The sequence below is a fragment of the Euleptes europaea genome, chromosome 7, assembly GCF_029931775.1.
Source record: "Euleptes europaea isolate rEulEur1 chromosome 7, rEulEur1.hap1, whole genome shotgun sequence".
NCBI classification, from domain to species: Eukaryota; Metazoa; Chordata; class Lepidosauria; order Squamata; family Sphaerodactylidae; genus Euleptes; species Euleptes europaea.
In genome coordinates, this window is record NC_079318.1 from 53134894 (window position 1) to 53160634 (window position 25741).

The 25741-nt window shown below is 42.1% G+C and overlaps 1 protein-coding gene across 1 annotated transcript in view; it reads left to right on the forward strand.

The window, feature by feature from the left end:
• LPGAT1 (lysophosphatidylglycerol acyltransferase 1) overlaps nucleotides 1-25741 on the forward strand; it is a 75566-nt gene that overhangs the window by 31440 nt on the left and 18385 nt on the right. Inside the window, exons 3-5 of the mRNA XM_056853828.1 lie at nucleotides 11530-11648; nucleotides 14216-14311; nucleotides 18195-18468. Coding sequence (XP_056709806.1) covers nucleotides 11530-11648; nucleotides 14216-14311; nucleotides 18195-18468 — 489 coding nt within the window. The remainder of the gene's footprint in view (nucleotides 1-11529; nucleotides 11649-14215; nucleotides 14312-18194; nucleotides 18469-25741) is intronic.

Here is a 25741-nt window from a genome sequence, read left to right on the forward strand (position 1 = left end):
AACTGTCTATGGATTTTTTTTGCAAATAATAGTGATTTTTAAAAAAACGCATAGACAGTTTTGCATATTACAGCACCAGAAGCCCAGTGAATTCTTTTGGTGTTTTTTACATGGTAATATAGCCGTTGTTGCTTCTTAATCAACAGAAAAGGGAGTCAAATTAACCTCAAGAAGGGGGGCCGATGATACAACTTGTTCTTGATCTTAATCTTGTTCTTAATCTTCTACAATTTAAAATATCTGGCCCTCAATTTGTGGTGAGCCCTTCTCCAGTACTGTTTTTTTGTAAATTTCAGGATGCTCTGGTGATTCTCTCATGGGGTCCCTCAAGGATCCTTTGGGACAGGTGTTTTTCAACCTGTTCATCAATGACCTAAAGTTGGGGGTGAACAGCGAGGTGGCCAGGTTTGCAGATGACACCAAATTATTTAGGGTGGTTAAAACAAAATCGGACCTTGAAGAGCTCTAAAAGGAGCTCTTCAAACTGGAGGAATGGGCATTAAAATGGCAAATGAGATTCAATGTGAGCAAGTGTAAAGTGATGCATATTGGGGCAAAAAATCCCAAGTTCTCATATACACTGATGGGATCTGTGCTCACAGTTTCAGACCAAGAAAGGGATCTTGGGGTGGTGGTGGATAGCTTGATGAAGATGTCAACCCAGTGTGTGGCTGCTGTGAAAAAGGCAAATTCCATGCTGGCCATAATTAGACAAGGAATAGAGAATAAAACTGCTGCTGTCATACTGCCTTCATACAAATCTATGGTGAGATGACATTTGGAATACTGTGTACAGTTCTGATTACCACACCTAAAAAAAGATATTGCAGACCTTGAGAAATTGCAGAAAAGAGCAACCAAAATGATAAAAGGGCTACAGCAACTGCCCTATGAGCTGACGGTGTGCGGAGTTGGCAGGGAAGAGGCACAGCAGTGCCTCCTCCTAAGCCGATTCACCTAGGCCGGAGAAACAAAAAATGCCGTTTTGCAGCTTCTTTGTTTTCAACGGGGCCAAATAGCAGGCATAGCAAGTGGCCGCCGGCGCAAGTGGCCGAAAGGGGATAGGGAGCAGCCCCGGCCCACCCCCGGAATGCCCCCAGTGCCGGTGCGGCCTCTCCACGTCGTTGCCAGTGCCACGGAGAGGCCGCACCGGCAGAGGGGGGAGGTGCTGTCCCGCAGCGCTCTGCTGCCGGCGGGACCAGCCTCGCCGCCAGCGTAAGTGCGTGTAAACAGGCGTTTACACGGTGAGGTCACGCCGCCTTCACAAAACTCTCGGCCCAATTCTCAGGAATGGGCTGTTAGGGTTGTGTAGCTGGGAAAGAAGGTGGTTAAGGGGAGACATAATTTGGTAAAGGTAAAGGTCCCCTGTGCAAGCACCAGGTCATTCCTGACTCATGGGTGACGTCACATCCTGCCGTTTCCAAGGCAGACTGTGTTTGCGGGGTGGTTTGCCAGTGCCTTCCCCAGTCATCTTCCCTTTACCCCCAGCAAGCTGGGTGCTCATTTCACTGACCTCGGAAGGATGGAAGGCTGAGTCAACCTTGAGCCGGCTACCTGAAACCGACTTCTGTCGGGATCGAACTCAGGTCGTGAGCAGAGCTTTTGACGGCAGTACTGCAGCTTAACACTTTGTGCCACGGGGCTCCTGGAGACATGATGTGTGTGTGTGTAAAGTGCCTTCAAGTCGCAGCCGACTTATGGCGACCTCTTTTGGGGTTTTCATGGCAAGAGACTAACAGAGGTGGTTTGCCAGTGCCTTCCTCTGCACAGCAACCCTGGTCTTCCTTGGTGGTCTCCCATCCAAATACTAACCAGGGCTGACCCTGCTTAGCTTCTGAGATCTGACGAGATCAGGCTAGCCTGGGCCATCCAGGTCAGGGCGGAGACATGATAGAGGTCTATAAAATTATGCATGGTATGGAGAGAGTGGGCAGGGAGAAGCTTTTCTCCCCCTCTCATAATACCAGAACGCAGGGTCATCTTCTGAAGCTGGAGGGTGAGAGATTCAAAACAGATAAAAGGAAGTATTTCTTCAAAAGGAAGTATTTCTTCACACAACGCATAGTTAAATTGTGGAACTCTCTGCCCCAGCATGTGGTGATGGCTGCCATCTTAGAAGGCTTTAAGCGGGGAGTGGACATATTCATGGAGGAGAGGGGTATTCATGGCTGTTAGTTAGAATGGATACTAGTCATGCTGCATACCTATTCTCTTTAGTATAGGAGGAGCATGTTCCAGTATCACTAGGATAATGCTGCTGCAGTAACCTCTCTTGTGGGCTTCCTAGAGGCACCTAGTTGGCCACTGTGTGAATAGACTGCTGGACTTCATGGACTTGGTCTGATCCAGCATGGCTTTTTTTATGATCTTTACCCCACTTATATTGAATAGGAAAGCAAAAATATGCCTTTAGAGTGAAATTCACAAAAGTATGTCTTCTACTATATTCTCCCTTATTTTTGCTGTTGTTCAGTTCCTGTTAGGGCTGTCAATTCGGTTCGGTCCGAACTGAAAATCAACCGAATTTCCCCTGATTCGGTGATTTTCAGTTCGGACGGATCCGAACTCAAATCTGGCGGGCAACCGGGGGGGCCGAATTCAGCGAGTTCGGGAGTTCACGAATAAATTCGGCCAATTCGGCCCCCCCTTCAGGGCAGCCCGCTGAAAGGCGCGGGCTGCCCTTTAAACTGATCTGCGCCTCCCAGCTGGGAGGCTCAGATCAGTTTAAAGGGCAGCCCGCCTCCCTTCAGCGGGCTCCCCTGAAGGGAGGCGGGCTATCCTTTAAACTCATCTGTGCCTCCCGGCCGGGAGGCACAGATGAGTTTAAAGGACAACCCCCCCCCTTCACGGCAGCCCGCTGAAGGGAGGCGGGCTGTCCTTTAAACTCATCTGTGCCTCCCGGCCGGGAGGCACAGATGAGTTTAAAGGACAACCCCCCCCTTCACGGCAGCCCGCTGAAGGGAGGCGGGCTGTCCTTTAAACTCATCTGTGCCTCCCGGCCGGGAGGCACAGATGAGTTTAAAGGACAACCCCCCCCCCTTCACGGCAGCCCGCTGAAGGGAGGCGGGCTGTCCTTTAAACTCATCTGTGCCTCCCGGCCGGGAGGCACAGATGAGTTTAAAGGACAACCCCCCCCTTCACGGCAGCCCGCTGAAGGGAGGCGGGCTGTCCTTTAAACTCATCTGTGCCTCCCGGCCGGGAGGCACAGATGAGTTTAAAGGACAACCCCCCCCCTTCACGGCAGCCCGCTGAAGGGAGGCGGGCTATCCTTTAAACTCATCTGTGCCTCCCGGCCGGGAGGCACAGATGAGTTTAAAGGACAACCCCCCCCCTTCACGGCAGCTCGCTGAAGGGAGGCGGGCTGTCCTTTAAACTCATCTGTGCCTCCCGGCCGGGAGGCACAGATGAGTTTAAAGGACAACCCCCCCCTTCACGGCAGCCCGCTGAAGGGAGGCGGGCTGTCCTTTAAACTCATCTGTGCCTCCCGGCCGGGAGGCACAGATGAGTTTAAAGGACAACCCCCCCCTTCACGGCAGCCCGCTGAAGGGAGGCGGGCTGTCCTTTAAACTCATCTGTGCCTCCCGGCCGGGAGGCACAGATGAGTTTAAAGGACAACCCCCCCCCTTCACGGGAGCCCACTGAAGGGAGGCGGGCTGTCCTTTAAACTCATCTGTGCCTTCCGGCCGGGAGGCACAGATGAGTTTAAAGGACAACCCCCCCCCCTTCACGGCAGCCCGCTGAAGGGAGGCGGGCTGTCCTTTAAACTCATCTGTGCCTTCCGGCCGGGAGGCACAGATGAGTTTAAATGACAGCCCCCCCCCCTTCACGGCAGCCCGCTGAAGGGAGGCGGGCTATCCTTTAAACTCATTTGTGCCTCCCGGCCGGGAGGCGCAGATGAGTTTAAAGGGCAGCCGCGCCTCTCCAGCGGGCTCCGCTGCAGAGGCGCGGCTGTCATTTAAAGTCATCTGAGCCTCCCGCCCGGGAGGCTCAGATGAGTTTAAATGACAGCCCGCGCCTCTCCAGCGGAGCCCGCTGAAGGGGGGCGGGCTGCCCTTTAAACTCATCTGCGCCTCCCAGCTGGGAGGCTCAGATCAGTTTAAAGGGCCCCCGCGCGCCTTTAGGGAATCCCTGAAGGCGCGCTTCGGCCGAATTTTCCCCCGAACTCCGGATCCCCCCGAATTACCGGGGATCCGAAGCGGGGGAGTTCGGACTTCGGACCGTACCGACCCCACAAGGGTCAAATTCGGCCGAATCCGAACTGTACCGAATTTTTTTTTTTTGACAGCCCTAGTTCCTGTACTATCAAACAGAAAAATTTAATGAATTGCAGATTCCCCCCCACCCCCCTGGTGCAGTCGTGTCATGCTTAGTGGAACCCCAAAGTTTTTCTTTCTGGGCTTGTTTAGAGGTCTAATCCACACTAGATTAGTAAAGTAGTTTTTGTTGTTGTTGTTGTTTTGTTAAAGGATTAAAATTTTGTCTGGGAACATCATAAACTATTCAACACCATAAACCTGTTTAATTCAAGATTCGTACTTCAAAAGTAGACCCATATCTTTGGGTTACTTAGGTAAAAGCTGCAGCCAGCGTGTTATTGTGCCAAATTAAACAGTGGTTGGTTAAACAGTGGCAGAAAGTGTTTAGCAGCATGCTAAAATCAAAGCCAGAGTAGACTTTGTTCTGTAACGAAGCTTTTTATGACTAGTTTGTTGACTCACTTGTAGCCGTTAAACATTTCAGTGTTTTGTGTGTTTCACCAGAATGCTCACTTCCGCTTAGAGTTTTTCTGTCTGGAGGACCAGGAATCCCTGTGAGGCATTTTGTAAACAATATTAGTTTGTTTTGGTTTGGGACAGTCATTTGTTAATCATTCATTAAGGCTGTGGTTGTTGTCGTTCACTATGCAAAGCAAGTGCTCTACCAGCAAAGGTCCCAGGTTCTGTCCCTGGCATCTCTGGTTGAATGGCTCAGATAGTGGGTGATGTGAAAGACCCCCGTCTGACACCAGAAAGCTGCTGCTAGTCCGGAGTAGGTAACACCAACCTGGGCTGCTTTCATGTGGAGGATTTTCCCTGTTTCAACCACCTGACTCATGCAAGTTTTCCCCCTGTTTCATCATGACATTGTCCTGTATTCCTGCACAAATCATGAACAGCCCATTCCTTCTTCAGAAAAACCACCAGTTTATTTCATATCTGTAAAAACAAAACAAAACTGGTGTTTCCCTGACAGGACAGTATCAGCACAAACAGTTTCTTGTGTCTTAAAAGGAAACTATGCCAAAAGATGCTGTTAGATTTTGAACCCACAGGTGTTACCAATACTCTTCAGAACTGAAGTTACAGGGGATTATTCTCAGAGAAGATCAATCATATGAAGGGTTAATCTCTTTCATTTAGTGATATGGATAAGCGTTAGCCTGTGGCATTAATATATAGGAGTAGTGACCTGCTTGGGTGCCTTGAGTTTTCCCCCTTCATTCTTCCTTGGCAGATTTTTTTAGCTCACTTGTAGGATCTACCAATTTAATTCTTAATAAGGCTTGGCATTAGGCATTCAGAGATTCAGCCTGGCTCTCCTGTGTCTAGCTCATCACAATCTCTATCAGCGAAGGGATCGGCATATCAGAAGGAAATGTAAATATGGTTTTAAATCAAAATTCAGTGAACTCTTCTTTCATTCTTCACGTAAGAATAGGTCTTAATGAAGTGTTCCTAGTTCAAAGCACAGATCATTCTGGTAAAAAACATTGTGGTGAATTGTTTGAGACTGGTAAAGCTGAATGGATAATAGGAGGTTGAAACAGGAACAAGGGATATAATTTTGTGTGTGTGGAAGTGAAGCTTGAAAAAATTCCAAATACATTATGTTTAAATTTGTACAATGCCTCAAAGCTCTTTTTTATTTTATCTGGTTTCTGTATGTCCTCAAATCAGTTTATCTTGAAGTGAGTCTCAGTCTTGAGTCAGTTGGGCTCCGTTGCTAATTTTGCTTTTGACCTGCAGGCTCTGCTAACATTAGCACACTTTGGTTTCTGCTTCGATTCCTCTGAGTACAATTTCTGTCATATGGTATGGATCACACAGAGAGAACATTTCAAATGATAACACTCAAATAATCCTTTACCCCACATCTCTAAGGGGGTTACCACACTTGTATTCCCAGCGATGTATTAAGAGTTTGAAAACGTTATAAAAAATACTGTTCGCACTTTGGTCCCTTTAGCTGTGAAGACGTCTTCCAACCATTTATTAGCCGTGGTATCCAAAAACCCTTTTAAAGCCATGTTTTTTATAACATTTTCAAACTCTTAATACATCACTGGGAATACAAAGTGCGGTAACCCCCTAAGTTTCTTAGTTCGTTGTGAAATTCTTATTCGTATTCCTGAAGTTTGTTTAAAATTTTCTCCAGATCAGGACGAGCTGTAGTAAAATCAAGAGACTAAGTCTGATTTATTGATATGTAGATCATCCTGCTGTTTTGTTGTTTAAAGGGACTGTTGAAGTTTAGGAAATGATTGCATTTGATTGTGGAAATGAAAGTTAGATAATGTGGCAAAATGGGGAGTAGTCCTGTTTGTTTAGGGAGAATCCTTTGTGGGAAAGAGAAGTTGTTCTGAAGATGGAAAAAAAATGATTACTAGCTAGGACTCTAGTCTAGGGAAGAAAAGGAATGTCCCACGGTGATATCCTGTCTTATATTAAATGTAAACAGGATTTGTTTAGTTCCATCTCTTATTTTGTTCTTTGCTCAGAAGTTGTAAACTAGAAATCTGTTCCTCACCACTATTTAATTATGGAGTCATTCGTCTGTTACATAAAACTGTAATTTCCTTTTAAAATCATATATACTTTATTTATGGTCTGTTCTGCCCGTAAATTGCTAATCTGATCCCCCTGCTTATCAGAGTGAAATGATGGGGGTGGAAGGAACCCCTGTAGTGGTAGGAAGTTTTATTAATCATTGGAATGGGATCTTTGTTTGGAATAACGTGGGGGATATTTATTTTAAATTTATTATTTCTTTAAAACATTTTTGTGCTGCCTTTCTACCCAGTTCTGGGTTCCCAAGGAGGTAAAACAGTCCAAACACATAGATTCACAAAAACACATAAACAAGGAGGGTCAATTAGAGTCTTGGGGGCCATTGTAATGGGGGATGTTAGAAGAAAATGTTAAGCGCTTAGGACCGTTTAACTAGAAATGTTCATCTCACTCCTGGTGGTCATAATAGGTACAAGTAATTTATATTTAAGGAATTAGAAATAGAGATTGTCCTGTTTCCAATCTGGAATTGACAGTCAAGTCAATTGGGAGAGCACGGTTACTGACTGGGAGTGGCATGTGGATCAGCATTGAAGCTGCCCCTTGGGAACAGGAAGGTGGGGTGCAGCGCCAAGGATATACCACATTCAGCAGAGGAGCTGCTCTGCTGCCTCCCATGCAAATATTCAGAGGAGTCATATATGGATTTTGATTATTTTGAATATTTAAAAATATTATTGTTCCCTTTCCTTGGTTCATAATCCACTTTTATGTTTTGTTTCTATTTTGAGTTGTTTAAGCTATATGGAATCCTCTGTATTTCATTCAAAACTGTTATTACCTGCTCCGAGGTCTGGGGATATTGGCTTTGAGTGGCAGTTTGAGGACAGAGCAGAGATACAAATCCTATCTACCTGGATCTAAAGCCTTAGTGAAGAAGGGTTGATTGAAGTCGGGGTTAGGGGTGAGTGCTATAATATGTGTATTCCCTGAAGTTGATTTTTATTTTTCTCACACGTGTGCGCATGGAGAGACACACACCTTTTAAGCAGTAAGGGGCTCTGCAGCTGAGTTTGATTGGAAGTTATTAATGAGTGTCAGAGGAAGCTCCTCCATGCTAATTATTTTCAACTGTTAATGGGAGCTGTCCACTTACAGTGTGAAGAAGCTACACTGATGGATGAAAATTGGGGGTGGTGATGGGTGAAGGGAGCAGCCTTTCCCTTACTGTTTAAAGAATATTAGTATTTGGGGGAGTAGAAATCAGGATTAGGGAATGAACAGCCCATATCACCTCCCCTTTGATTTACTTTTCCTTACCCACTAGGCTGTAGTGAAGCAAGTAGCTTGCCTGAATACAGGTTTTAAAATAGCAAGAATCATGAGGGAGGGAAGGGCGAAAAGGGAATGGTTTTCCTTCCCCTGGTTTCTTATAGGACTCTTACTTGTTCCTTCTAATACTGATCTTCACATAATGCCTATCAATAGACAGTGAAATAGTGTCTCCCAGAAACACATTTCTGCAGAAACACTCCACGCAAGTCAGATGAGGATGAAATATGCCTCTAAGAAGCATGGAATGACAAGGACAGAGGAGAGTCAAGTTGAAAAGGTGGGAAAGGAAAATGGAGATGAGTATGGGAAACTGGCCTGCTCAAGCCTGTAATGCCTTATTTTATCCTTGAAGTTGACATTTAATTTGGGAAGGGGAGATTTCCCAGTTGCTTTCCCCCCTTGCAATTCGGTGCAGCCCCAACTTGTAAGTAACAAGTAAAAGCTAAAATATTTTGCCATGTAGAGGTGGTATATTGTAGGAATGCAATCGGTAATTTCTTTTCTTATCTCTGCATACTTTCCTGCTTGACTCAAAAACCCTTTGATGAAATGACTACTGATGGAGGTTAAAGGAGAAAGTGCCAAAACAGGATTACAGCTGAACATCAATAATACAAAAGTAATGACTGCTGGGGAATTACACAACTTTAAAGTTGACCATGATGAAATTGAAATTGTTGAAGATTTTCTATTCCTTGGATCAATCATCAACCAAAAGGGAGACTGCAACCAAGAAATCAAAAGGAGATTGAGTCTGGGAAGGGCAGCCATAAAGGAGCGAGAAAAGATCCGTACGTGTAAGGAAGTGTTCTTGGTGACTAAGATCAAGACAATTCATACCATAGTATTCCCCATGACTATGTATGGTTGTGAAAATTGGATAATGAAGAAAGCTGACAGGAAGAAAGTTGATTCATTTGAAAAGTGTTGGAGAAGAGTTTTACTGCCAAAAAGACTAATAAGTGGGTTCTAGATCATACTGAAACTGTTGTACTTCGGTCACATCATGAGAAGACAAGACTCACTGGAAAAGACAATAATGCTAAGAAAAGTTGAAGGCAGCAGGAAAAGAGGAAGACCCATCATGAAATGGATTGACTCTAAAAGGAAGCCACAACCCTCAGTTTGCAAGACCTGAGCAAGGTTTTTAACGATAGGACAATTTGGAGGTCATAATTCATAGGGTCGCCTTAAGTCAGAAGCAAATTGATGGCACTTAACACACATACATAGTCTTTTAATGTAGGCCTAGGTGACAGGAAGAAACTATATTGGGATCACTCACTCTTGATCAGTAGTTACAGCAATGATTTATTTCTTAATACTCCTTTGCTTTTTCACAAATATATCACTGTCTTTTTGTTTGGCTGGTGTACACTTGGTGATTGATAAGTAGGATGAATTTACACCTTTTTAGGCATGGAGAGAAGCACACAAACATCTCTTAAAGTTGTTCATTTTGCTTTCTGTAGGAGTCTGAAAGATCAGAAAGTCAGTTATGAGCATGGCTGTTCTGAAGAATGGGTTTGACCAAAGAAACACAATGAGCTTGAGACCCAGCCAAATTAAATATAGCTCATATGTTTCTGTACTATGTGCTACCACTGTGCATTTCCCTCCTGTAGGGCCTTATTTTCAATATTTTGTTTTCTTTTTATTACTAATGCCTTACCCCACCTTTCCCAAAAGAGTTCAAGACAGCTTACAATTAATATTTTAATAAATTTGAAACGATAACATATCTAAAACTATATAACAGCAGCGGAGCTCAACATTAGTGCATGGCATCTTACAGAGTAAAATTCAAAGTAATGAAAAAGTCAGTTCTTGGTTTGGTGCCCCCAAATTTTCTTAGACAAAATTAGTTTGACCTGACTGACTGACAAACAAAAAACTAGAGGGGAGATTTACAAGCAAAACAAAACCCTTAACACAAAGGTCGTTCTACAAACGTCAGGGTCCCACTTCGAAGGCTCTGCTCCTCCTTGTTGCAGATTATTTTGCCTTAATGAGGGGATATGTAGTAGGTCCCTTTATGACAGTCTCAGCCGACAGGTTTATACAGGGAGAGGTGTTGTTAAAGTTATGCTGTGAAGGGCCGGAAGGGTAAAGTTCAGTGCCTTGAACTGGGCCCAGAAGTCACATACGCAGTTCCTGCATTATTGGTTGAACATAGTTATCTCTCTGCATCCACCACAGCATTCTGTACAAGCTTGAACCTGCCTAACCTTATCCAAATGCCCTTTCCTTCACTCCTGAATAGCTGCAGTGTCCTGCCTCCCCACATTTTTAATGGCGTAGGAGATAGTTGCTTCTGTGCGTAATTAGGAAGGATTTTCAACTATAAGGATTAAGCCTGCAAGAAAGACTCTCTTCTTTCTCTCCCCCATCTCTGTTTGCCAACTTCCAGGCACTTACAAACAATGATGTATTAAAAAAAAAAGTTGCCAACATTACGGACTAAGACATTTTCATTTTCAAAATACGGATGTTTGATGCTTTATAATTAAAAGTTATTCTAGAGATTTAATAAAATCCCTTTCCTTTCCCAAACTCCTCCTCCTCCTCTATTTCCCATCCTTAGAAGCTTCTGCTGATGCCCTGACTAGCTTCCTCAATTGAAGTGGACTGGAGATGAAAATAGGCAATAGTAAATGCATCTAATTTGCCTTTAACATTGAATCTTTTTGGAGAAAAGTTCAGAGTGGTGGGCAGGTGCATCAGGGAATTAATTTAGAAACATTTATTTTGTGTCCATTTGTTTGCATGCCTCAGTAACCGGAGTGGTCTGCAGTTATTTTGGGGAGGGGGTTTGTGTCATGGGACCCAGCGTGGGAATGATGGGTGGCTCTTAGCTTCAGCTAAAAAAATTAAGAGGGGGATTGAGAAGGACTAATGGAGGAATCTTCTTACTGGCCAGACAGCTACTTCTAATGACAGCAAGGTTTGCTACAGCACCTATTGCCGTGCCCCTGCAAAGACCCAGAGAATGGGCCCTGTCAAAACCACTGTAAAGCCCTTAGCTTAGCCCTTTAGTGCTCTCTTTGACTGAAGTGAAGTTTACATAATAACTGAGAATGCTGAGATAAATTTGAATTACAACAAAATAAATTTGAATTTTTGTAACCACATTTGCGCTAAGAGAACTTGTTTGAAAATATTTTTTACAACTTTAGTTCTAGTTAATGGCATACATTGCTCCTTTGGTGCTTGTTCTTAAATTTTTCAACCTAATGTGACCTGCTGGAGTGTCTTCTGAATTTATCTGGATGTAGTTACTTTAACAATAACACTGGTTCTGTTGTGTACCATCAAGTGATTTTGCCGAATTCAAAACATATTTCTAGTCCAGTGACTTTTAAAGGCTTCGTTGCTTTAAAAAAATCATTTAAATAAGGATTTCTTTCTCTGCCTCTTTTTTAAACAGTGGTAGAATGGGGAGATGATGTTAAATCCATCTCAGAAGATGAAGCGGTGATGCTAGTGAACCATCAAGCAACTGGAGATGTTTGCATTCTAATGATGTGCCTTCAGGACAAAGGCACGGTATGCTATATTTGTGTATATATATATATTGTTATATAGTTGTAAGCCATCTTGGAAATGTTTAAGGAGTACTGAAAGGTCCTGTGTAGAGTCTTGAGGTGGAATTCTTCACACACAAACCCATGTCCACTCAGTATTTTAACTATCCTCCTCCTCCACAGGTGAATCCACATCCCCAGATGGCTATGCCTTTGAACAGTGGTATCTTCATTCAGTGGCTTGCAGAGAGCCTCTTTCACAGTTAATATAAACCAGGAGTCACAACTGCTTTATGCCCTGTGCACCAACCCACTTAACACATGCATACCATAATGTAAGACATAACTATTAAATATATAACAAACATTGGATGCATCCACATGATTTTCTGGGCCCTTTATTCCCATTACTAGCACAGTGAACCTGCAGGTCACCTATCCTCTAGTCCCTCTGGCAACAGCTGTTTCAAGGCGGGAACTACCTGTCAATCACTGGACAATGGCCATGCCTACTTTGTTGGAACGGTGTGGGTGCCACATTGGGGAATGGTGCTCAGATGAGCCACAGATATGAATGTCTTCAAGGGCTGTCATATAGAGGATGGTGTGGGTTTTTTTCCGGTTGCAGCAAAAGGTCAGACCAGAACTAACGGGTTGAAATTAAATCAAAAGAGTTTTTGGCTAAACATTAGGAAGAACTTTCTGACAGAGCGGTTCCTCAGTGGAACAGGCTTTCTCAGGAGGTGGTGTGCTCTCCTTCTTTGGAGGTTTTAAAATAGAAGCTAGATGGCCATCTATCAGCAATGCTGATTCTGTTAATGTAGGCCAATCATGAGAGGGAGGGCAGGAAGGGTTGTGTCAGTGTTTGGCTCTTGTGGCACTTTCTTACATGCTCGGGGAAATGCTGATCGTCAGGAAACAATTTTCGTCCAGGCCACATTGGCCAAGGATTCTGGAGGGATTTTCCCCCATCTTCTGGGCATGGAGTAGGGGTCACTGGGGTGTGTTTGGTGGGAGGTAGTTGTGAATTTCCTGCATTGTGTAGGAGGTTGGACTAGATGACTTTGGTGGTCCCTTCCAACTATATGATTCTAATGTCAAAGAAGCAAAGAACAGAGCAAACAAGACACACTACAGGTGTTTGCAATCAGGATCTGTTTAAAATAATCTCTGTGGCCAGGAAGTAGGCATTCAGAGACATCAAACCCTCTTGTTTTGTTTTGCTTTTCTTTTATGCACAAGAGACAATGAAGTGCATTGCCCTAGCAACTCAAACATTGGAAAAGGGGTGCGTTCAGGCTATTTTAATGTAGGCTAACTCATACTGCGACATCTACACTGTTCCTGCCTGCATTAACTAAGGCACAGGTATCTCTTAGGTTACGGAAAGTGGTTAACAAAAAGCTTGTTTGAGGTTTTGGGGATCAAGCCATGGCTAAGTTTAAAATTACTCTGACTACCCGACAGCTTGTGATATTGTTTAAAGCAAAAATTGTGAAATGCATTGAATTCTTAGAAGTGCTATATAATTTGTCATTCAGTGTAAAATTAGAAATTGGTAAACTCTTTATCACTTAGAAATTTGGCTTAGGAAAACTGCCCTATTTGCTGAAAAATGAACAAACCGCCCTGTGTCTTTTGAGCACAGCTTGGTGCTCAAAATACTTGGTACCCCAATCCTCTATTACATCTGCTTGCAACCACTGGCCAAGCTAGTGGTGGTTACCACTCAAGTGGCCAGCTAGCTCACAGATGAATAGGTGGAAAGAGAGAATCTCTTGGCCCCCTCCATGCCGGGCACCTCAAACCCTGTTTACCCCAGGAGACATAATCTCAGAATGGCTGATGTTAAGATGTTAGGAACGATAAGGCTGGACTAAATTCCCAATGTACCTTTGGAAATGTAGCCCATTCTTAGGTTAAAAGGTAAAGGTCCCCTGTGCAAGCACCAGGTCATTCCTGACCCATAGGGTGACATCACATCCCGACGTTTTCTAGGCAGACTTTGTTTACGGGGTGGTTTGCCAGTGCCTTCCCCAGTCGTCTTCCCTTTACCCCCAGCAAGCTGGGTACTCATTTTACCTATCTCGGAAGGATGGAAGGCTGAGTCAACCTTGAGCCGGCTACCTGAAACCAACTTCCGTTGGGATCGAACTCAGGTCGTGAGCAGAGCTTTTGACTGCAGTACTGCAGCTTACCACTCTGCGCCACTGGGCTTTTATTCTTAGGTTACTAACACCTTAACATCAGCCATTCTGAAATTATGTCACCTGGGGTAAACCCAAGGCATTGGGAAAGGCAGTGGGAGGAAGAGAGATTCTTTCTGACAGTTTAAGGGTTAGAATTGAAGTAGATTATACATAGGATGTTAACTCAGCCCGTATTTTCATTGCAGAAAACAGAAACTTATACACAGATCCTCTATCTTGCAAGAAAAAATTATATATAATCATGTTTGTGTTTTGAGAGGGGTTGATGCATTTTATTTCATATACTAGTGTGTATGTTCGTATGTGTTAATTTCAGTCTGTCTGATCTTTTTTGTTGCATATAGCGTGAACTGACTAATTATTATCTGAACTTTTCCAGGTTGTTCGTCAGATGATGTGGCTGATGGATCATATTTTTAAATATACAAATTTTGGAATTGTATCTCTACTTCACGGAGATTTCTTTATAAGACAGGTAATAGTTAAAAGTGTTTAAAGATAATATGCGCTCCAGGTATTTTCTCACTGAGTCATATACTGTGCTTGGTAGTCACGGTCTGGAGGTGTGAGAGGTCACAGTGGCAGATTTGGCAAAATTTATAGCAGGTGGCTGAGGGGAAGGAGTAGGGCTTGAGTGCCTTGCATAGCTTTTTGTTGTACCCTTGGCTAGTGACAAACAGAATTGTGGAAACTAAGCTAATATATGCACATTTGCAAAATCTGTGTAAATTTCAGAATTTGTATCACTTTATAGCATATTGGTCCACCTTAGACTAATGTAGCTCTTCTACTACCGACCATCATGGCTACCCTATCTTTGTAGCATATGTTAATGTTCTGTAATTAAAAATAAAATAGCACTAACTAAATAAAATAGCACTAACTATGATACGGTGATGTTACCATTGCATATTAACCATATCATCCAGTCACACATCACCTTGGTGTATGATGTAAATCAAAGTAAATGCAGACTGGACACAATGTGATTAGGTCCTGTCTTTCTCTCTCACACACACCACCACCCAAACTACCTCAATCTTGGCAGTTAAACAAAAGGTACAGTACTTTCATAGCTTGCATTGTTTAATTTGTCACAATAATACTTAGGCTTTGCTTTGAGAGCCAGCGTGGTGTAGTGGTTAAGAGTGGCGGACTCTAATCTGGAGAACCGGGTTCGATTCCCCACTCCTCCACATGAAGCCTGCTGGGTGAGCTTGGGCCAGTCACAGTTCTCTCAAAACTCTCTCAGCCCAACCTGCCTTACAAGGTGTCTGGTGTGTGTGTGTGTGTGTGGGCGGGAGTGGGGGGAAGGCAGGCGATTGTAAGCCTCTTTGAGACTCCTTATGATAGAGAAAAGTAGGGTATAAACTCTTCTGCTGCTTCTGCATTTTCCATGATGGTAAATTGTTCTTAAAGTTGATTTTAATGTCTTTTTAACTGTTTGCCACCTTGAAGGCCCGACTGGGTAGAAAGGCAGGATATCTTTTTAATAAAAGGTACTATTTCATATTGTCCAGTGTTCATCCAGTGAAACAGTGAGGTTGGTCCAAACTATACCATTTGCAGAATAGGAAAACAATATATGGTTGTTTTATTCCGATACAGAATGACCTAGATAATCCTTCACAATGTCAAGTCTGGTCTCCAGAAGATGCCTTAGAAATGATTAAATATGTAAGGACATTTCAGATTAAACTAATTGCTTCATTAACTGAGCCTCATTTCTATGAGTGCTATGGATACACATCAATTATATTTGTATCTATGTATTGCAGCTTGGCTGTAGTGCAATACTACTTCAGGAATGACTGGTTGAATAAGTTTTTTCAGTGTAATTTTTTGGGCCAAAGTAACCGTGGGAAATCAGTGATGTTTTTTAAAAAAGGCTAAAAGCAGCCATGGGGCATCCCATTCAAATGTAGACTACAGCACTGGTGTGCATGGGAGAAATTTTTCCTCCATGACATTTTCCCAGTGCACAACTCTCACTCGCTTATTCACCTCGCTCAGATATGCTATTCACCTCACAGAAGAAAAGATCTGTACAAATAGCAGCTCTGTGAGTCAAATTTGCTACCCCATCTGAATTGGGCCCCTCTGCAGCTGCTTTTAGGATTGTAAAAAAAAAAATCACAGTGCTCTCACATATCTCCTGGGTCATGTCTACTTTGGCCTGAACAGAAAGTTCCATAGGCATGCAACTCTTACTTGGAGTGAGGATTCTGATCATACCCAGAATAATTTCCATCTGCTGAGAACTAGATCTGCATTCTGTTAATTTAATAGTTGTGAAATCCCCTTCAGGAATTCTTTGAAAAGAGAATTGAGTAAAGTTCAAGTGTTATTCTGTTTCACCTCTAGAGCATGCTGTCATTTTCTCATTTAAGAAACAGAGTTGTTTTTCACATTACAGGGTTGAAAGAGTTGATTGATACCATTTTCATAAATTAAAAAGTTAATCCATGGAAGACTGTCCATGTCATATATAAATTCTCATTTAATGTCAGCTTATCATTATACAGTAAAAAGGTTGCTAATGCTGACATGTCATGGTTGATACCAACAACAGCTGACTTCAGATCATGAATACCAGCTCTTTGACAGGTATCCTAGCATCAAGGAGTCTGGTTGAAGTCACTGATTTCTGGATGGTTGCAAATATGCTTAAGGTGGACAGATTTTGGAATACATTTTATTACTGTGAAACAAAAAGTTGTCTTAGGTCGTTTATGCATAGGAGTTTTACCTGAGGTTCATTGCTCGCTGGACCCGCACTTTCATGTTGGGAGTGTATGCATCAGCAGTCTCCAAGCTCAAAGCAAGTCCCCACCCCTTAACATAGTGCTTCATAATTGGCTGTACTGAGAGAAAAGTTCCCTCCCCCCAAATCCAGTTGCCACAGAAAAATGCATTTTAATAACATAAAACAAAAAATGGAACAATCTGAAAAGAACGGAGAGGAGAAATCCAAGCCTAGGTTTTAAAAGGCCTTTCTTCTGCTCAGAAAGAGCTCCCAGGACGCAGGAAATATTTGAATCCCTGCCTCTGGACATGCTGCTTTGTAATTGGCTGTGAGTGAAACTAAGCTTGTGTGTCCCACACTTTGCCTTATGCACGGAGATTTCACCTAGGCTAAGCTCATATGAGAGGGAAGAATCAGGTTAACAGAGGAACGGGAAGGTCCAGGATTTGTGAGGGCTGCCAGCGAGGTCCTCTCTAATGGAGGGAGAACTCATGCGTAACTCCAAGGAACAACCAAGACAGACAGGGGTTGAACATGAGTGAAAGTACCCATGCATATTTTCTGTACCCCCTTTACTATTGGGGGGGGGGAGGAGAAAGAAAAAGAAGAAAGTACCCATGCATAAACAGCCTTAGTTTCGGATAAAGCCTTTCTGTCTGTTTGTACTTACTGTGTATGTGTGTATGCCTTCCCTTCCATATGGAAGGAACCCTGATAAGCAACCTGAGTATCCTAGACCAGGGGTCTGCAATGTGGAGCCCATGGTGCCCGCCATCACCTTTCCTGTGCTTTTAGAAAATGACAGGGCCAGGTAAGGCTTTTGCCAAAAAAGGTTCTGATTGGCCACTGGAGATTTAATTGGCTGTGCAGATTTTAAAAAAACATTGCTTTGGCAGCAGCTGCCACCACAGCACAAAAATATTCACCTTGTGACTTCAGGTAAGCCACAGCAGCAATTTTGTGACCTTTTCTGCCTCCTTCGGCAGGCATTTTGTAGCAGCCATTTTGTGGCAGCACCCACCACACTTTCCCAAAAACCCCAAAGTGTCCACATTCTCAAAAAGGTTGGGGATCCCTGTCCTAGACACTAAGTAGATACTTTTGTTACCTTTCTAATAGAACATTTATTTATTTAGAACATTTCTATGTCACCATTCCACTCAAATAGGCTCCCTAAGGTGGCAAACATCAAAACATTTGTAACAGCATTTAAAATAAGATATATATTTAAATCGTTAAACAACGAAATAAAACATATAGACCTATAAACACAACACAGTGAGGAAGAAGGGCAAATAAGAATTACATGGCTGATAATGATTATGATTTTCATCAAAGTGATTTAATGAAGTGGTTTTTTTGGGGGGGGGATGATTTTAAAAATGTAATTTTACTATGTGTGTTTTAATTTGCTAGCCGCCTTTGTGGCCTTTTTGAGGGTAGAAAAATGGGGTATAAAATTTTGTAAATAAACAACATTTTAATACAAAAGTTCTATTTTTTATGTGTTGTTTTCTTGAGGATTTTATAGAAGACAACAACAACAAAGCATAAAAAATAGATGTTTTAAAAATTGAAGATTTTCTAAAAGATAGGCTTTTTTTTTTTTTAGGGAAAAGCTCATCGTGACCAGCAGCTTGAACTTCTCCAGGAACATCTAGAAAAATATTACAGGAGCCGTGATCGAAAGTGGATTGTATTGTTTCCAGAAGGTGGTTTTCTTAGAAAAAGAAGAGAAACCAGTCAGGCATTTGCCAAGAAAAACAATTTGCCATTTCTTACACATGTTACACTGCCAAGACTGGGGGCCACACAGGTTATACTGAAAAATCTGGTAGCTCAGCAAGAAAATGGAACTCTGGCAGGTAGAGATGCTACAGAAACAGGTAAGGAACATTTTAAAGGCTTAGAGAATCAGCTTCCAGCTGATCATGATTGATGGATCGTATTTCATGAAATATTCCATATGCCTTATTTTATAAGCCAGGTTTTGCAGAATTCTGAATTTGTTCCACTTGTATAATTGTGTTCAAAATCTCCGTGCCCTAACAAATTCATTTCAGGCCATTTCAAGTGCTTACCATTTTTATTTTTATTTTGAAAATGTGTAAAATATCTGGTGGTTGTTGGAAAATTGAAACAGAAGCAGTTACAAGTTCTGATCCCATGGAGTACACAAGGTACCTATATGTGTAGGAGGGAATACAGTGGGGGTGGAGGGAAAGCTTTAAGTAGATGGTGATGTGTAAATTATTACTGTCATATGTTTGACATATTCTCTGTTGTGTATTTATTACAAAACTTATTGCCGGGAGGAGAATAGATAGCTCTCTACCTACAGTGTTACAAAATTGAAAGTTCTTTGACATCAGCTGCTCTTAAAGCAGTTTTACTGCAGGCATTTCCTTTTTTTTTAGTTTAGAGCAATTGTATCCACTGGGCAAGGCTGTGGGCTGAAAAGTAAAATAGAAAATGAAAGTAGAAAAGCTTTAAAAAGTAAAACATTTTAAGGTCATGGGAATGAGTTCTGAAAAATATTTGCTTCCATGACACCTGTAAAAGAGAAAGCAAATACGAGACAGCATGTTTCTTTTTTCCTAGGCTGTGTACAGTCTTTCCTCTTGCTTAAGAACCCTAGTCAGTGTGTGTAGTGGTTAAGAGCGGTGGTTTGGAGCGGTGGACTCTAATCTGGAGAACCTAGTTTGATTCCCCACTCCTCCATGCACTGAGTACATTAATTTTTAAAAAGGGTCTTGATGGTGGAGCCAAGAATCATGAGATTCAGCTGTATCTTTAAAAAAAATCTGTTATAATTTAGGTAAAAGTTTTGTTTTTCATGTTTGTCAGGGTTTCCTTTTCTAGATAATCTTTTCATTTATTTGTAGGTGAGCCATATGTATAGCAAGACAGAAACAGAAGGATTGAAAATTTGATGCTATAGATGCGTAGATAGAAACTTTTCACTTGCTCTGTTTTTCTCCTTTGGCTTTAAAATGTTTGTGTGGTCTTTTCCTTTTGAAATGTTGAGTTGTAGGACTGGAGGGACAACATAACTTGGATACTAGTAGGGATTTATTTATTGTGGTACAAAGATAACCCACAATATAGATCTTTTGTTTAAAGCTGGACTTTGTTCATAGACATTAAGAAAAGCCTGGCTTCATGTTCAATCATGTAATGTGAGCTGCATGTTTTTAATATTCTTGTGGGGTTTCTTATTACTTTTCAGAATCTGTAGTTGCATTCTTTAGTACTAATTTAGTTTGTTTTATTCATTTGCTTTTGAAAGGTGAAAACTGTTTCAGAAGTTGGTTTTTGATTACCTAGCAAAAGGTGCACATGTGTTTATTACTCCTAGGATCTGAGTATGGTTGCCAGGACCCTCCTGGCCACCAGCGGGGGGTGGGGGGTAAGGGTGCCACATCCAGATTGGAAAACTCCTGGAGATTTGGGGATAGAGCCTGGGAAGGACAGGGACCTCAGTGGGGCACAGTGTCATAGAGTCCACCCTCCAAAGTATCCATTTTCTCCAGGGGAACTGATCTCTGTAGTCTGGAGATGAGCTGTAATTCTGGGGGATCCTCAGGTCCCACCTGGAGTCTGGCATCCCTAGATCTGAGGCTGAGCTCAAATTGTTTTTTAGATAAATTTGAATGAAAGGATTCATCTAGTCTAGGGGTCCCCAGCATGATACCCGTGGGTGCCATGGTACCCACAAACATGTTTCTGGCACCTGTCTAGTGTTTGACAAAGTGGGTGGAACCAGATGGGGCTTTTGTCCAACCGGGCTTCTGACTGGCCATTGGAGGTCTGATCTGGCTCTGCAGATCTTTAAAACTCTTGCTTTGGCGGCATTTCCCATCACAGCACAAGAATCTTCACTGCATGGCTGAATGTAAGCTGTGAGCATGTCAGAAAATATTTTAAAACGATATTTTATTTTAAAAAGACATTGGGTTAAACCAAGTTTCTCCCTCAAATATTGAAGAGGTACTATTAGAATTATGCATAACCTCACTTCCTTACATTTTGTGGTTAGTTCAGGCTCCTGTGGCAGGCATTTTATGGCTGTGCCCACCACCCTGTGTCAGAATTCCAAATGTGCCCTCAGGCTGCAAAAGGTTGGGAACCCCTGATCTAGTCTACATAGCAGTAAAATACATTAACAGTAAATTTTGTATTTGTGGGGAGGGAGAGATTTTGGATGTTTAAAGTAAGGGTTAGGGGAAAGTCCTAAAATAAATTATAAGAAAGGAGGCACAGGAATGGTCACAGCCCCATTGCTCAGAGAATAACCCTCCTTCCAATGGATCTCCCAACTACAGTGATCAGTTCCCCTTAGGGCTGCCAGCTCCAGGTTGGGAAATTTGGGGAAGCAAGCAGCCGCAGCAGGGTATAATGCCATAGACTCCACCCTCGAAAGCAGTAATTTTCTCCAGGGGTGCTTATGTCTGTCATCTTGAGATCAGTTGTAATTCTGGGTGATCTCCGGCCCTCACCTGGAGGAAATGACTGCTTTGGAGGGTGGAGTCTATATATCATTGTACCCTTCTGAAGTCCCTCCCCTCCTCAGCCCCTTCTCCCCAGGCTCTGCTGGTTTTTATCACAAACTTATATATAGTGGTTCCTGTATAGTGGTTTTTCCTCCCTTTTAGGTTATATACTGTGTATATGTGAGGTCTATGATGTGACTGAAAAACTATCCAAGACAGATAACTCTGAAACTGTAGAACAGGAGGGTGGTGATCTCGAAGGTGGATCGTTTCCAGAATCCTGTATGTTGATGGTGGATTCCTCTAAACAAAAATGTCAGTGCTGTTGTTTTATTATTTATACCCTTTCTGCTTATTTAGTATTACCTGTATTCACTGCCACTCAGTACTGACTGAAAAAGGAAGACCTGCCTGTTTCAACTATTTATTTATTTGTAACAACTGTATTGAAAATGACAGTACCATGCCTTCACAGTGCAGGGGAGTTCAGGCTCATCGACTGGAGGCCGGACCAAAAACAAACACAGAGAATAGCCTTAAGAAATTTATTGTGTATTGATACACAAGGAGAAGGCAATCCCACCAAGGTGGTTGGAGGAAGAGTTCTTGCTGTACTGCAGATTTCATAAGCATTTTATAGCAAGAGATAAACAACTGCTGCAATTTTATAAAATCCTTGCAACAGGTGACCTTTTGGCATCTCCTGTAGAATTTTGCTACTGTCCAGTGTTTACCCAAGCTGGAAAGTTTACCCAAACTTAGAATACAGGGTGACCTGTTTAGTCATTAACCGTTCTCTCTACATGCAATCAAGCTCAAAAGCAGAAATGTATATGTGGCAAATATGTGTCATTGATTACTGTAGATGGTCACAGTTTCATGGCTAACTTTGGTCAAGCCTGGCTTTTCTTTTCTTAGGTTTTTTCTTCCTTCCCTGACAACAGTAACAAATATATTTTTGCTCAAACATGACATTTGCTCAAGGCGGTCTTTAAGAAATGTGATGAAACCAAGAAGTTGACCAACTGAAAGATCATGCATGTTCAGACATATTCATTTCATCACAACTTTCTCCTGGAAAGGATGTTCTTTCATTTGGGCCACCAGGCCTTGTATTTTTTTGTTTCACTGTTTTGTGTTTACCCACATGCCTGTCTTACCCATAGGTCAAGGAACTTCATTAAAATATTCCCAAACTGGGTCTCTTTTATGACCTGGTGCCATTATGGGTTTTCTCTTCAAGGGAGAGAATAATACGATAAATCTCAGGCTGTACTCACAAAGATCTCAAGACATCTGGAGTATTCTGCTCAGAAAGTTTCACTTTCATTTGTACTCCCTCCTCACACTTAACATCTCCTTATCCAGATCTGTTCCACCCAAACAATCTCCTATTCATTGGACTTCTGGAAATTTAGCACTTAAGAGGTAAGGGGTTGATTCTGTGTACATAGATTTGCAGAGGAAGGGATTAAGATCTCTTTCTCAACTCTGTATTTTTATTTAGAAACATTTTTGCTGTTAAGAAGAGGCATGTCATCTCTGCAGACACAAATTCACAGTTTTGAGAACTGAAAACCAAGCATCTGTGATGTTATCTTCTAGACAGTAAAATTACCCAAAATAATCTTACAGAAACATATAGGAGAGCATGACATTGGGACCCTAATTAATGAATTAATGGATTCATTTACAAAAATTAAACATTGCGTGAATATACAGTCTCATACTACATATTTAAAAATTGATCCTTATTTTATGATGAAAAACCTTTGGGCTATAATGTATCTTAAATATAAAATGGCTTTTAAATTATGTTACCCCCTCCCCCCTGAGCTGGCTGTGGCTGGGGAGGGCAGGCTATAAATGCATAAATAAATAAAGCCATCAAACAAAATCTGATCTAAATTTAAAATAATCAATTTTTTAAATTAAGAAAAAACACATTGATTTTTATTCACCCTGATTCCATATGAGAAGTATTGCAGAGTGACAGAAATGAGCATGGGTGTTACAGTACAGGGCGTGTAGGCAAATATAGAGGAAATTTGCTGTACAGGGAATGTAGGAGTTGGGTTATTATACTTAACGCTGATTCCATATAGATGGTTTGCTCTGTCTTTGATCCCAAATTGGAACATTTTTTGGGGGAGCATCCGCATAGCACCAATGTCTGATACCTATTTTCTGGGCATCACCCTACTTTGCTCTGACTTTTCTCAAACCTGGTTTGGTATGATCATTCTGTAAATATCAAAGTCCAAGTGCATCTGCACACTGTGTGTGTGGGAAGCATACATTTTTAAGGGCCCACTGACATCGGTGCCATTTTTTTTAATGTCAGCCCCTTGGAGCCAAAAAAAAACAGGGGATCTTGGTTCTATTGCCTTTAGGGCAAATAGAGATTTTAATGTAATCACCCCCTTGGGGCCACCATTTTCCTTGCGGTTCCACTGGAGGGCTTTTTCAGGCTTTACAAATGGTAACTGCTATTTCTCTATATTGTTACAGCGCTATCATGCTGTTGCAAATTTTTTTTACTCTGATTACGTTTTGGTGGAGGGAAATGTCCCTGGTGGGCTAAGGCAAGTAAAGTGCCTGGCGAACTGGTATGCAGACACTCTGTGGCCATTGTAAATGCCTCTGAATTCACTGTGGCAATGAGAGCTACGCAGAGAATTGTCACTATATGGCTGCAGCTCTAGTGAAGTTTCTAGATTGCGAAGTAAGAAAATCCAGGTTGGGGTTTTGGGGAAGGGGTACAATTTCATAGAGCTTGAGAAACTAAATCAGAGCATTAATGTTTAACAGAAACCCTGCCTGTTAATGGATGAAAACATTTATAAGCCATTACTGATGCAGGCTGTTGTCACTTGCAAAATAAATAAATAGGGTCTTCAGTGGAAAACACCTGCATTACTTACTTTAGACTCAAGTAGCAACTTGGTATGACTGTCTTCTATATTTAAGTAAGAAATTTTCTGTTTACTTATACTGAGCTTTTAGAAATCTACTATATGGGTTTAATGTTTATTTCTGGCTTTTAATAAGTATTGGAAAAGCTACAAAGACATGTTTTGCATTTATCTGATGTTTATTTATTGTCTGCAAATGTTCTAATAAAATACTTCCATTGCAGCTTACATCTCAAGGTACATCTCTCTTGGTATGTGTGGGAAGATAAATGTTCTCATTTTAGAGCCTGGTGGTTGAGTCTCAACCTGCTTAATCAGTGAATTTCCTCCTTAACTTTATGGGTGAGAAGCTTAATCTGTGTTCTTTTGAGAATGTGTAGATGCAATTTGTTTTTTAGGACAATATTGTCCTTGAAGTTGCACCTGATTACTTAAGGAGTTATTCAAAAGGGTTTTAAGTATTCTTAGTTGCTGCTAGTAAGTAGTCCTACGAAACAGAAACAAAGTGAGTCCATGCCTTTTGTTTTGACCAACTATTATTACAAATTTTTGAATCCGTCAGGCTGGAAAGCCATTAGGAAAGAAGTATTTAACAACAGCAACTTGTTTCCAACAATTGCCAGCCAGATGCTTCCAAGAAGTCCACAAACAGGGAACAATGGCACGAGCCCTGTTCTGTCGGTTGGACATCCACTGTCTGCACACTTGTGTAGAAATTCAAGGCAGACACTTAATTGGGTGAGGACTGTTCATAAGTGACAGCCAAACTGTCATGGCCATTGTAAATGGGCTTCCAGCTCCCCTCTCCTCCGTTTAGAATGAATTTCGAATTCCGATTTCAAAGAAAATATGGTTTGCCCGGCTAGGAATTGAGAGAGGGAATTGGAGTGCACAGAGGATGTGGGAATTCATGAACCCAAAGCCTGTTCTGTCTGCAGAGGAAATGAGTTGGGTTGGGGGGGAACCCTAATCAACTCGCAGCCAAATGTATTATCTAGTGTATCCCTTATTTCTAGCTGTTTAACCTCCAAAGAGGGAATGTACTCTCCCCACCCCTTTACAACTTGGTGCCCAGATAGATGATGTGTCGCTTGAAACTTTACACCAGAATGGCTGGTATTTCCCTTCCCCCTTTCTGTTTATTTGATTGCAGTTAGACATGTGAGAATTTGGACTGGCACTGGATGAAAGCTGTCCTACTAAAAAATACAGTCATAGCTGTTAGGGCAAGTTATTGCACTTGGCAGCCTCTGCCTGCAGGAGTCCCAGGGGAAGGAAAAGCCTGTAAAGAGTAATAGATACATGCAACCCTGTGTCTGCAGGGTTTCTACATAAACCTCTGTGGGCTAATTTGTTTGCTTTTAGGAGAAGTAAAGCTAAAAGTATTCTCAAGATGAACAGCATTGAAGATAGTAAAAAAAATTTAGGTGTCCAGTAAAAATCTTTTTTAGGTGTCAACTGTTAACCAGGATTCTTTCACAAATATTAAAAGCTGATCAGAGCCTGCAAAATGGAAGTAATACTGAGAGCTGCTGTCATGTACCGCACAGTGTGTCAGACTTGGGCTTGGGAGAGGTGAATTCAAATCCTTACTCGACAATGATTGCTTGCCAAGCCCAGCCTGACCAATCTTCAGCATTCTTTGAGCATAAAAGAGGACAGTCCCCATAAACAGCACCCCCAGTTCCTTGGCAGACCTAGATACATAATCAGTTACCCAGGTTGGTACATTTGAGGAGCTTTCTGTAGAA